At 59.1% G+C, this 12828-nt stretch overlaps 4 protein-coding genes across 4 annotated transcripts; 2 read left to right on the top strand and 2 right to left on the bottom strand.

Moving 5' to 3' along the window:
- Positions 1-712: 712 nt before the first annotated feature.
- CCM_09203 (exocyst complex component Sec6) lies at positions 713-2983 on the top strand (the record flags this gene model as incomplete). The annotated part of the gene is made up of 1 exon (XM_006674337.1): positions 713-2983. One exon carries the CDS (start codon positions 713-715, stop codon positions 2981-2983), a length of 2271 nt encoding a protein of 756 aa, XP_006674400.1.
- Positions 2984-3439: 456 nt separating this feature from the next.
- Positions 3440-7209, bottom strand: CCM_09202 (EF hand domain protein; the record flags this gene model as incomplete). The annotated part of the gene is made up of 5 exons (XM_006674336.1): positions 3440-3469; positions 3523-4048; positions 4167-6877; positions 6958-7112; positions 7182-7209. 5 exons carry the CDS (start codon positions 7207-7209, stop codon positions 3440-3442), a joined length of 3450 nt encoding a protein of 1149 aa, XP_006674399.1.
- Positions 7210-7984: 775 nt separating this feature from the next.
- CCM_09201 (glutathione reductase) lies at positions 7985-9876 on the top strand (the record flags this gene model as incomplete). Its single annotated transcript, XM_006674335.1, has 3 exons — positions 7985-8039; positions 8288-8549; positions 8616-9876. 3 exons carry the CDS (start codon positions 7985-7987, stop codon positions 9874-9876), a joined length of 1578 nt encoding a protein of 525 aa, XP_006674398.1.
- Positions 9877-10051: 175 nt separating this feature from the next.
- Positions 10052-11076, bottom strand: CCM_09200 (glutathione-S-transferase theta, putative; the record flags this gene model as incomplete). The annotated part of the gene is made up of 4 exons (XM_006674334.1): positions 10052-10394; positions 10467-10585; positions 10650-10808; positions 11071-11076. The coding sequence occupies 4 exons, from the start codon at positions 11074-11076 to the stop codon at positions 10052-10054; spliced, it is 627 nt and encodes a 208-aa protein (XP_006674397.1).
- Between the last annotated feature and the right edge of the window lie 1752 nt (positions 11077-12828).

Genomic DNA, 12828 nt, shown 5'->3' with positions numbered 1-12828 from the left:
TGAACTTGTACTATCCAAAACGGGATACATATATTTTTTCCTTTGGTAGTATCAGGACTTGAACTGCTTATACTACTGCAATCGATGTCCCACCACTATTTACTTAGATGGAGCAGCCATCTCGCATCCCGTCGTGTTTTTATGAGCAGCACCAGACAAATAAATGCGCTTCCCGTCAAAGTGCGGTACAGAGTCCCAAGCAGCGCAGTAGCAAGGGATCCTAGTAGGGGGGGGGGTACTCACGGCCCGACGTCGTGGAGCAGCGCGGCGACCGTGACTTTGTGCCCGCAGCACCTCACCTTGGTAACTTGTTTTTATTATTTGGCGAGTATCCATGGACGCCGAGCGGTTGTTTGATGCAGACGCAGCTCGCAGCCGCCCGTAACAGCCGCCATTCTTGCGGCACCGCGTTTCAGCGGGGCGGCAACCCCACAGGCCATTGGCTGGTCTGGCGTGGGCAAGCTGTGGCTGGAGGCCACCCAACTTCAACCACTTCATTCATCCAAGGGGGCGGGAACCTCGATTACTCACGACATAACGAGAACAATTGAAATCAGCAACCGCTTGAAACCACTTTCCGACACACCAGCACAGCAACTGGTGCACTCGACTGGCTCCTCGACGCCCCGCATCATGGTCTGATTGACCCCGTGCTGCAGCCTCTCTGCCCGCCATCCCTACACAACCATAACAAACCACGACCACCGCCAGAATGGACGACGCACCCGTGCCCAAGCTCGCTGAGCTACTCCGACACGCCGACGACCTCGACAAGATTCCCAGCCTCAAGCACGAATTCGCGCGCAAAAAGGGCGCCGTCGACGGGCAGCTGCGCAGCGGCCTGCGTGAGCAGCTCGAGCGCACGCAATCGGGCATGGCCGGCCTCGCCGATGGCCAGCGCACGGTGCAGCTCATCAAGGACGAGATGGCCCGCATCGATCGGCTGTGCTCCGAGTCGCAGACCATGATCCGCGACTTTGCGAGCATCAACCTGGCCTCGCAGGCGCATCGCCACTTTGCTGCCGTCGAGACGATGCGGCGCAACCTGGAGACGTTTGACGCACGCGTGAGCGTGGTCGAGGATATGCTGCGCGCCGACGACGAGGACCAGGAAAGGATGCCGAACCTTCTGCCGTGTCACTACGAGATTACGCGGCTGCGCAATCTCCGCGATGACGCCATGGAGCAGATTCAGCGCGCGGACGATCCGAGCCTGGAAGCGACGCTGGAGGACTACTTTGCCCGGCTGGACGACGTGGTGGACTGGTTTGACGAGCATGTCGGCCTGCTGGCAATGAACCTGATCAACCTGGTGCTGAACGATAATAACGGGCTGGTGGTGCGCTTCGCGGTGATTATGGAGGCGGAGGAGCGCAGCGACCGACGCGTGCGCGCGCTGCAGGACGCGCTGCGGGATCACAGGGACATGGCCGCCCGCTTCCAGGGTATCGCCGACGGCGCGAAGCAGGTCCGTGGCTACAAGGACAAGTTTCTCGCCGCCATCAAGCTCGGCGCCGAGCAGCAGTTTGAGACGGCCCGCGAGGAGTTTCTCGACGACCCGAAGCGGCTGGACAAGATCATGGCGTGGTTCTTCAACGACCTAAACGCGGTGCGCGTCGGCATGACGCCGCTCATGCCGAAGCGCTGGAAGATTGGCAAGGTCTACGCCGACATTTACCACGTGCTCATGCACGACTTCCTCGTCGGCATGGTGGACGACCCGGAAGCCTCGTCGGCGCACACGCTCGAGATTGTGGGCTTTCCCGAAAAGTACTACCGCAAGATGGCCAAGATGGGATATGCGCAGGACTCGCTCGCGCCGCACGTGATTGACAATCGCGAGGCGGAGCTGGTGCGCGACTTCCGGCAGCTCATCATCCGGTTCCTCGACGAGTGGATCGAGCGCATCTTTGCGCAGGAGGCGCGCGACTTTGCGGACCGCAACAGCGAGGGCAGCAATCTCGACACGGACGAGTACGGCTACTTTCGCACCAAGAACCTGACGGCGCTCTGGCGCATGCTGCGCGAGCAGGTCGACGCGGCGGCCGGCTCGCAGCGCGCCGACGTTGTCGAGGGCGTCGTCGACTGCATGTTTGCGCGCCTGCGCGCCCGCCAGCAGCAGCAGCAGCGCATGCTCGAGGACGAGGCCCTCCGCTACGAGTCGGGCAAGGTCCCCGAGCTCGAGGGCTTCCAGGCGCTCCAGGACTGGCTCGTGGCGACGGCCAACGACCAGATTGCGTGCATCGACGACGGCGAGGACGAGACGACGGGCGCCCCGCGCCTCGGCTACCTCTCGAGCTTCCGCGCCCACTTTGAACCGCACGTCATGCCGCAGTACCTCGAGCGGGTCGAGACGGAGCTGGCGGCGCTGCGCGACGGCTACGTCGACTGCAGCACGTGGTGCATCAACAAGTTTGCGCAGCTCGTCTTCGCCGTCGACTTCCGCGCCGTCATGCCCGACTTCTTCACGCCCCGGTGGTACCCCGCCACGGCCATGAAGCAAATGGTCGTCACCCTCGACGAGTACGTCGGCGACTACCGCGCCGTGCTCCACCACTCCCTCGTCGACATCTTCATCGAAATCTTTGCCGACGAGCTGCTCGTCCGCTACCTGTCGAGCGTCCGCAACAAGGGCTGCAAGCTCCGCCGCGCCGACCCCTTTCGCGACAAGCTCTTCAACGACATTGCCACCGCGTTTGAGTACTTTGGCAGCCTCGACAACGCAGACGTCGGCGCCTCCATCAAGCAGACCTGGCGCGTCACCGAGGGCTTCCTCGCCCTGCTGTCGGCCGACCGCGCCGCCGTGCCCGACGAGTTCGCCGCCGTCAAGGCCAGGTACTGGGACCTGCAGATTAGCTGGGTCGAGGCCGTCCTCAGGAGCAGGGACGACTTTGAGAGGAGCATGCTCAACGCCGTCAAGGCCCGCGCCGCGCAGATCGAGGTCGTGCGCGGGCCGGAAACGATCATGGCGAGGATCAAGTAGAAAGAAGGAAGGTAAACCGGCGCGCCGAGGGAAAGCTTGTATGATGAGGGTCGCCGTCAATGGAGAGATGGTTTGGGCATGCAATACCGCATTTCGAAGCAACGTCGTGACATGATGAAAAACGGTGGCTGGGATATAGCGTTCTTTTTACAACGGTTATTAGTTAGAGGAGCTTCATATGTTGATGGTAAGAGTTACAAATTACTACAATGTTAACTGACTATATAAAACCAGGTGCAAATGAGGGACCTCAAACAACTCCATGTAGAAGAAGAGTGACAAGAGAAAAACATGTGAATGAGAGTAACGGTTCGTTCTCCTCGAGTCCGATACTGTATTATCGAGGCATGGTCCCTTTCCGTCTGTACAAAAAGAACATGTGCTTGAGCCACTCCTTTATACTTTGTAAACCCTTCGGCGAGCCTTGGGGTGTCTCATGGTGTAGGCCAAGGACGCCTACGATTTGCTGGCGAGATGGTTGGCGGCCTGTGTAGTCATGTTAGTGGAGGGACGCAAGCAGCAGCGGTAGTTGTACGTACCCTCTCCAAGTCGTAGTCGTACTTTTCCAGAGCGGCGAGGGCATCGGACCGCGCGTAGCCCATACTGGTGAGGCTCTTGAGGATCGGATCGTCGTGCACACCCTTGTCCGTGAGCGCGCGGCCGACAGCAGCGGGACGCCCCGTTGGCGCCTTGCTCTCGTCCTTGGTCGTGTCGGCGGCCGTGCTGCCAACAGGGTCAGCCGTGTCGAGGCCGGAAAAGATGGCGTCCCAGTCGTGCGACTCAGCGCCGCCAGCGCCGGTGCCGCCCTTGGACGACTCGGCACCGGCCGGGTTGGACGGGATAAAGTCAAAGCTGCTCTCGTTGCCAAAGGCGCCGTGGTCGCCCTTGAGCTGGCTCGCAGGCGGGCTGTCAAACATGGCATTATAGTCCTCAAAGCCGGAGCGTGAAATGTTGGCGAAGTCGTCATCGGCAGAGCCTTCCTTGGCTTCCTCTAATCCGTCAAAGTCGTCGTCTAGGTCGTCAAAGACACCCTTGGGTGGTACAGCTGGGACGGGCGCCGCGGCGCTGGTGCTGGGAGCAGACGGACCAAAAAATGTCATCCAGAGATGAGCCTTGAGCAGTAACGGGAGCGGGTACAGTGGCTGGAGAGATGGGCTTCGCCTCTTTGGGAGCTTCAACAGACTTCTCGGTTGTTTCAGCGACGGGAGAAGCCGCCTTTGGTGCAGTCCTGTTACGCTGGGGTGAGTGGGGGGCGAAATCGTCGTCAAAGCCGCCCTGCTCGCTCTCAGAGTCAGACTCATCATCACGCTCAATTTCAGAGATTGGGGGAAATTCAGTGTCAAAAACCGACTTGGTTTTCGGTGCAGCGGTATCCGCACTGGCAGTAGACTTGGAGGAAGTAAAGGAGGCAAAGGCACTGTCAAAGTCTGCCTTGGCCTTGTCCTTGTCGTCACCGAATGGTGCCGCCTTTTCCTTGCTGGGGCTTGCGATGGCCTGGCTATCGCTAGTAGTAGGGGTCTTGGCAGCATCCTCATTGCTGCCCTCTTCGGTTGCCTTGCTAGCAGCACTCGGTCCGTCGGCAAATGAGCCGTCGGCGCGCGAAGCCGGTGGTGAGACTTGACGAGAAGATGAGACAGACTCACTCTGACCGCCAAAAGGCAGGAAGCTCGAGCTAATCTGGCGCGACTCTGGTGGAGGAGGTGGGTTGTCGGCGCGGAGAGTTGTCGCACGGCTCAAGACAGGTGTCGAGCTTGGTGGTGTTGCGTAAGAGGATCCAGCGCTCGTGGTGGAGGTTCCCGTGGTCTGAGGCCGGAATGGAGCTGGGGTCGGTCCAGACGCACTCGTAGCCGAGTTTCCCGTGGTCTGCGGCCGGAATGGGGCAGGGGTCGGGCCGGGCGTACCACCAGAAGGTCCGAATATCTCGTCGGTGCCGGAAGGACTGGCAAAGACGCCCATAATGTCGGTACTAGCAGTGCGCTTGAAGAAAGGGTTGTTTCCACTCGCTGTCGAGAGCGCAGGGCTGATGACACTGCCGCCAGGCGCTTCCGGCACAGAGCTGGACTCTAGTCCACGAGACGTCTCCTCGCCCGACGCTCTGCCGAGATCCGCTGCTTCCGTCTTTAGTTTATCCCGCTCGCCTTCCGTCGTCAAAAGCTGCTTCTTGTTGATAGCAACCAGCCCTTTCTGCTGGCGAGCTTCCATTTTGAGCTTTTCGATTTGCGGCTTGAGCTGTGTGAGCTCGGCGTTGGCCACGCGAATACGCTCACGCAGACTGGTGTTTTCCTGCTGATCGGACTGCAGAGCAGTCAAAACCTGCTGGCGCTGGGCCTGGGCATCGGACAAGTTGCCCTCTAGGGTCATGCATTCGCCTTGCAGCTTCTGCGTTTCGGTCCTGGAAGCTCGGAGCTGCTCCTCGAGTGCGCGCGCATCCTGGGCTTCCTTTTCATAAAGCGTGCGGAGCTGGGCGAGTCTCTGCTGGAAGTTTTGCTTCTGCGTGTTGGTTTGATTCAAGTCATTTTGAGTACCAGTGCGCTTGGATTGCGTCTCCTGCATCTGGGTCGACAGCGTGCTGATCTGGTTCGATAAATTGGCAAGTTCGGTGCTTTCACCAGTTATGTTCCTTGTTTCCTCCGGGTTGTTGTCGGCTAAAAGATCTTCAGAGGCTGGGGGCTGAGATGTGACGGGTGAGCCAGTGAGGCCTCTACCAAAGGACGAGCTTGGTACAAATGCCTGGAACGTGTTACCGCGCGTAGGTGAAGCGGGCATCGCATTCCCGGGACCGCCGGCAAAGGGGTCGTTTGTAGACCCGCCAGTAGACATGGGATCTTGTCGCGGGGCGGGAGGTGCGGGCAAGGGCGACGTGTCGAGGCCAAACAGGTCCTCCATGGCAGATTTTGGTTGCGGCGGAGCAGGTCTGTCCATAGGCGGCGGGTCAAACGGTGATGCGGCAGGACGTTGGCGTGACTGGCTACGCAAGCTAGGAGGAACAAGGTTCGGTGGCAGCGTGGAAGGCAGTGGCGTGGACGGGTTTAGTCTCTGCTGTCGGATGAGATACATGGCGACGGCAAACTCGTCGCGGCTCAAATGGCCTTGCGAGTTGACATCGGCGAGATCCCAGACCTGGGCTAAGGCATCTTCGGAGAGGTTGGACTGGCTGAGGAAAGGAACGGCCTCTTCGCCAGTGATGTAGCCCTTGTTTGTTTTGTCTAGAGTTGCATATAGCTGGTCAAATCTACCCTTGTCAGCAGGAGTAACAAGCCAATCGCCGGCGGCCTGAGGACCAGGTCCGAGAGGACTCGCGGTGCGCTGCTGGCCGGTAAGCTGGCCGGTGAGCTGGCGAGGAAGGCCGGCATTGCTGGTACGCGGAGACTGTCTCGCGGGCCCACGACCAGCAGCGACTTCGAGAATAGCAGGAGGCAGGACATTGGGTAGCGAGCGCAGAGCACCAGAGTTGGTCGACGTGAGCAGGTGCATGGCGACAATGAACTCGGGCGCAGAAAGCGCGCCGCGCTGTTCGGTGTCGACAAGAGCCCATATGCGGCCAAGAGTCTCATTTGGCAGGCCGGATCGGTCGAAGATGGAGCGGGCCTGGTCTCCGGGGAGCAGGGCGCCTTGGAGAGGCTGGCGATCGAAGAGAGCTCTGTATTGCGTGATCTTGTCGGGGGTCAAAGGCGGGATGCGAGCCCCTGCCGGGGTGCCTGAGTGCTGGGCCGTGATTGGAGAGGTGAGGGCGGGTAGCGGAAAGCCATCAAATCGGGGCAGCGGACCAGGAAGCAATGCGAGCTCCCGTGTCGGTTCAGATCCAGCCTGTGCATGGCCGATGAGGCGCAAGACGATGCCAAAGCCGGTGGGCGTGAGGAAGCCTCTGTTCTCCTTGTCGGCGATTTGCCAGATCTGATTGGCAGCTTGGTCAGCGGATATTCTACTGGTATAGATGATAAGTCGTCGCGGAGAGACGGAGAAAATAGACAGACCTCTCCTAATATGCGCGAATCAAGCCGGGTCTTGTCGAAAAAGGTGACGGCGACGTCGCCAGTGACGACACCGACGGCGTCGGTGTCTGCCTGGCGGAAGAGCTGGCCATAGACTCGCTTCTCGTCGGGGGTCAGGTTGAGGTTCGGCTGGGCGGCTAGATAATAATACATGGTGAGTATGGTGCGGGGAGATGGCGTGAGAATGGATTGAGGAGTTCAAATACCGGAACTGGGGCCCGCGTCGGCCGACATGTTGGGCTGCAGTCGGGCTGACGACTTGTCTCTACAATTGGATGAGGTGGGGGGTTGCAGGTGACGTATCAGGGGCCGGTCGGATGAGGCGGTTCGGAGGACGCAGTCGGGACGGCGCGTCAATTAGGTTGCAATTGTTATCAAAAACGGCGGCAATGCGCCATGCAAGTCGAGCGCCGGGGACGTCTGGAGCTGCGAGAGCTGTGCAGGAGGTGTAAGGGCAATGTAACTTCTGGCGGTTGGAGCGAGGCTGGAGATAGCTTGGACGTTGGGTGGCTGTGCTACTGGCCAGTTGCTAGGGATGTGGCGCATGCCAGGCCCAGCCCACAGAGCAAATGTTTGTCCGTGGCATAGTGGAGTTGTCCAAGTGGTTTATTATCAAAGTTCATCTATACTTTTCATGCTGATGGTAACACTATGTTTTCTATTTCATCTAATCATCATCCATTTATCGTTTTGACGAGGCCAACGAAAGTGTTCTTGGGACTTCGTACGCACCGTGGTGACCAGCCACATCTCAGCCACAGAGCCGTGGCCATGGTCATGTCTCCCTCAACAGCTGCTAGTGAATAAGAATGGCCTGAAATTTAAGCTTGGTGCTAGTCTGGTGGTGTTGACATCATCGTTTATTCGAGAATCGTGTAATAGAGGCAACATGGGCTAACAAGCTCCGATCCTAGACGCCGTTCAAGATTCGGCCGAAGGGCTTACAAATGGTTGGCATGCAGGTGCGGAGTTTTGGCGCATTCATTCTATACTCCGTATTTAGCTCAGCATGCAATTTGAGATTCTTTTGCCGCGTTTGTCTGAATCCATATTAGCTAGGAAGCGTTAGGTACGGAGTATTCCAATAGCAGATTATTCAGCACCGGTTTCTTCCCGCACCCACTTCAGCTTCACCAGCCAACCAGACTCCCCAAACCCGGCGACGCTAATGTACAAGATTCCAAAATGCATCTTCCATCGCTCACCATAAAAGACGTCATTCCCTCCCCCACCAGCACCCCTCTCTTACCCTTCCTGTAGCATCTCCTCGTGTTATAAACACATCATTTCCACCTCAGTTCCTCCATCGGAGCTGCTTCTTCCATGCAATCGCTCGCCCGCATCGCCCGCACCTCTGCACACCTCACCTCGGCTGCCCCGCGCATCGCTTCGTTATCCCGACACCTGTCCACCACCTCGCCTGTCATGGCGCCCACGGTGAAAGAGACCGACTACCTCGTCCTCGGCGGCGGGAGCGGCGGCCTGGGCTCGGCCCGCATGGCCAGCTCCAAGTTTGGCGTTAAGGCCATGGTCATTGAGAACAAGCGTCTCGGCGGTACCTGTGTCAACGTTGGGTATGCACTGCTTGCTATGATGCGCTCAATTTCCATGACGTAGCAAGCGCTAACAACTTCCCCTAGGTGTGTCCCCAAAAAGGTCACTTTCAACGCCGCCGCCATTGCCGAGACCATCCACGACGCCAAGGCCTACGGCTTCTCCGTCCAGCAGTCGGCCCCCTTTGACTGGCCCACCTTCAAGAACAAGCGCGACGCCTACATCAAGCGTCTCAACGGCATCTACGAGCGCAATCTCGGCAACGACAAGGTCGAGTACCTCCACGGCAGCGGCCGCCTCGTCTCCAAGAACCAGGTCGAGGTCACCCTCGACGACGGCTCCAAGGTCCTCGTCAACGCCAAGAAGATCCTCGTCGCCGTCGGCGGCCGCCCGAGCGCGCCCCCCTCCATCCCGGGCGCCGAGCTCGGCATCAACTCGGACGGCTTCTTCGACATTGCGACGCAGCCGAAAAAGGTCGCCATCGTCGGCGCCGGCTACATTGCGGTCGAGTTTGCTGGCATGTTCAACGCTCTCGGCACCGAGACCCATCTCTTTATACGCCGCAATACCTTTCTCCGCAACTTTGACCCCATGATTCAGGAATCCGTCACCAAGGAGTACGAGCGTCTTGGCGTCCACCTGCACAAGCAGAGCCAGGCGACAAAGGTGGAAAAGGACGCTAACGGCAAGCTGTCCGTCACCTACAAGGACGGTTCGGGCAAGGAAACGACCCTCAGCGACGTCGACCACCTGATATGGGCTGTGGGCCGCACGCCCGAGACGCGCGGCATTGGTCTAGAGGAGGCCGGTGTCAAGATCAACGACAAGGGCTACGTCGAGGTGGACGAGTACCAGAACAGCAGCACCGAGAACATTTACGCCCTCGGCGACGCCACGGGCAAGGTCGAGCTGACGCCCGTGGCCATTGCCGCTGGGCGCCGCCTCGCGCACCGCCTGTTTGGCGGCGCGCAATTCTCCACGGCCAAGCTCGACTACGTCAACGTACCCTCGGTCGTGTTCGCCCACCCCGAGGTCGGCAGCATCGGCCTCACCGAGCCCCAGGCCGTGGAAAAGTACGGCCAGGACAATATCAAGGTCTACAAGACGAGCTTCACGGCCATGTACTACGCCATGATGGAGCAGGAGGACAAGGGCCCGACCAGCTACAAGCTCATCACCACCGGGCCCGAGGAAAAGGTCGTTGGCCTGCACATTATGGGCCTCGGCAGCGGCGAGATGCTGCAGGGCTTTGGCGTCGCCATCAAGATGGGCGCCACAAAGGCCGACTTTGACAGCTGTGTCGCCATTCATCCCACGAGCGCCGAGGAGCTGGTCACTCTGAAATAAAAGCAGATATGAAATAGAACAGAAATGGATGGAATGTAACATTTGTTCAAGTTCTGTGAATAGTATCGTACTTTTGTTCTGCGTGATTTTGTTGACGCGCCCAATGTCCCGGAATCAAACTTCCCTCCGGATGACCCCCCCTCAAACAGCCTCGAATTTGATACATCATTTACACCTAAGCAGCGTACGGGTTGACGTTTGGCACTTCCACATCGACCTGCTTAAACACGGGCACAATCGCCTTGCAGTGCTCCCAGTCTGCGACCTTGCGAAAGTGCTTCATGGTCGCCGGATGCTGCCGGCGCCACTCGGCGCCGAGAATCCACTCGAGCCCGCGCGAGATGTAAATGGCGACGAATATGTCGGCCAGGGTGAAGCCGTTACCGACAAGAAACTCCTTGTCCTTCATGGCCGTCTCGTGCTGGTCGAGGAACGCCAGCGTGGCGACCTTGCCCGCCTCGATGGCGGCCTTGTCGTACGGCGCGGGCCGGGCCAGTCCGGGGATGAGCGGCAGAAACCTGGATGGAAAGGGAAGAATTCAGGATATGATTCCTAGCACAGTGACTTGGGGACTAGAAAAATTTGCTTACCACTTGCTCATGATGACGAGCATCTCTTGGTTGGCCCAGTTGACCCAGGACAGGACCTCAGCCTCTTGCTCCAGCGAGCCGTCCCCGAGCAGGCTGCCCGCCTTGGCCTTGGCCAGAAACTGCGTTGCAAGTTGGCAATTTTTTCTCAAAACGTTGGAAGCACTGTGGCGCAAGTTCTCTCACATAGGCAATTGCCGGTACTTCGGTCAGCTTGATGTTGTCGCCCTCGAGCGCCGGGATCTTGCCGCGGCTGCGCGGGAACTTTTGGATCAACGCATCTCTGTTGAGGTTTTGACGCGGTACCACCTCGGACAGATTGATTTTGATGTCTTGTGAGTGTGCCTAGCAGTGAGAATGCGATTAGAAATGCAGTTGAGAGATTTAGTGCAGAATCGCGTCTTACAATGATGCGCAGAATTCGAGTCCTTGGGTTACCCTGGGCTTTGATCAGCAAGACATTCCAAGCCAAGTGAAGACTTCTCAGTCACACCTCGTAACCATATATCGTATATGCCATTATGAAGATTGGGGACTGGTTTTTTCTTGTTCTAGAATTTGCGGCCACGGAAATGACAAATACACAGTTGCGACTTGGCCTACTTACATCCATGAGAGCCTGTTGCACGGCATTGATATAGTCCCTGGCGCCGCCCAAGCTCGACATGCATGCCGGGGCGGATATAACGTAATTTTCGAATCTGACTCGACCGAGCAGGCTCAGCCTGGATCCCGATCAAGACAAGCCACGAGTTCACGGCCGACGCTGACCCACGCGACCCTGATAGCTGCATGACTTGCATCGCGGCCCCGGAAGAAGGTGGGTGTCTTCGTTCAGCCAGCTGATTCCGACATATCCGTGATGGGTCCTAGAATGAGTAATTCGGTCGTATCCGTAGAGGGCAAGGGGCTTCGAAACGGGTGACGCCCTAGATCGTCAAAGGTCCCGGCTTTCGGGCCCCCAGCATGGTATTTGCATCCTGCCTTGGTCAAAGGTCTGGTTCTCTTGGCATTCCTTATGACCCCGGCCTGTCCAGTTTAAATAACACGGACATTTTTAAAAAAGTAAATATCCTTTCCAATAAATCTACAATTTTTACGCTTCATTTAAACCTTGTTTTCTTGGTTGTTATTGCTTCTATTCCCCTGCTACCAGAGAAGATCAAGAACCTGCATCATGCCTGCATATTCAACGCTGCCGCCGCCGCCGTCCCTCGGACAGTGCGTGCCGGATAGACCGCACGCCGTGTCGGTGCACCTGCCCAAGTGGCGAGACGTGGTCGACTTCTCGGCCGGCGAGGCGCGCGTCCGCACCGCGCAAAAGGGAGGCTACCCGCGGTCGTTCCTCCACGCGGCCATTGCGCAGGCCCACGCCGTCCTCGTCCACAAGTTTGGCGCCGACAAGCAGGCCTGCCTGCTGTTCCCGACGCGCGGCTACGCGGCTGCGTGCGAGGCCTATCTGTGCGCCCCTCCGGACGGCTCGGCCGGCGTCCCGGAGCAGCACGTCGCCGTCCGGTCGTTTGCGTTTGACGTGGCGCGCGCGGGCACGATGACGCTGCATGCCGTCTTCTTCCCGGCTGACGAGGCCAAGAATGCCATGATCTTCTGGCGGCTGACGGGCTGTGGCATCTCGTCCCGTCTCGCGCAGGATATGCTGCCCGGACTGGACTCCGTCTCTGTTGCTGCGCCGGATGACACGCCGCTTCCTAGAAACGAGGAGGCGGAGATGGAGATTCAGCAGCGTATCGCCAGTCTCCTCGACCGCGCGCCGGTGGGCGGCCCGAGAAAGAAGCTTGTCAGCCCCGACGACGTCTTTCTGTACCCTACCGGCATGTCGGCCATCTACAACTGCACCACCGCGCTCAACAGCCTGCCCGGCTCGCAGATGGTCGTGTTCGGCTTCCCGTACGAGCTCACGCTGAAGGTCCAAGAGGACTTTGCGACGGCCTGCACGTTTTACGGCTTCGGCACCGACGACGAGCTGGACCAGTTTGAGCACCTGCTGGTCTCCAAGGCCGCAGGCAGCAGCGAGCCCCCCATTCAAGCCGTGTGGTGCGAGTGCGCGTCGAACCCGCTCCTTCGCACCGTCGACCTGGACCGCATCCGTCGGCTCGCGGACCGGTACGGCTTCGTCGTCGTCGTCGACGACACCATCGGCAGCGCGGCCAACGTCGACGTGCTCGGCGTCGCCGACATTGTCGCCACGTCGCTCACCAAGACGTTTAGCGGCTACGCCGACGTCATGGGCGGCAGCCTCGCGCTGAGCCCGAGCAGCGCGCACCACGCGCAGCTGCGACAGCTACTGGGCGGCGGCTTCGCGCCGACGCTGTACGGCGCCGACGCGGCGCAGCTCGCGCGCAACAGC

The sequence above is a fragment of the Cordyceps militaris genome, assembly GCF_000225605.1.
Source record: "Cordyceps militaris CM01 unplaced genomic scaffold CCM_S00008, whole genome shotgun sequence".
NCBI classification, from domain to species: domain Eukaryota; kingdom Fungi; phylum Ascomycota; class Sordariomycetes; order Hypocreales; family Cordycipitaceae; genus Cordyceps; species Cordyceps militaris.
Note: the sequence above shows the minus strand (reverse complement) of the source record. Positions and strands in the feature narration are given on the sequence as shown.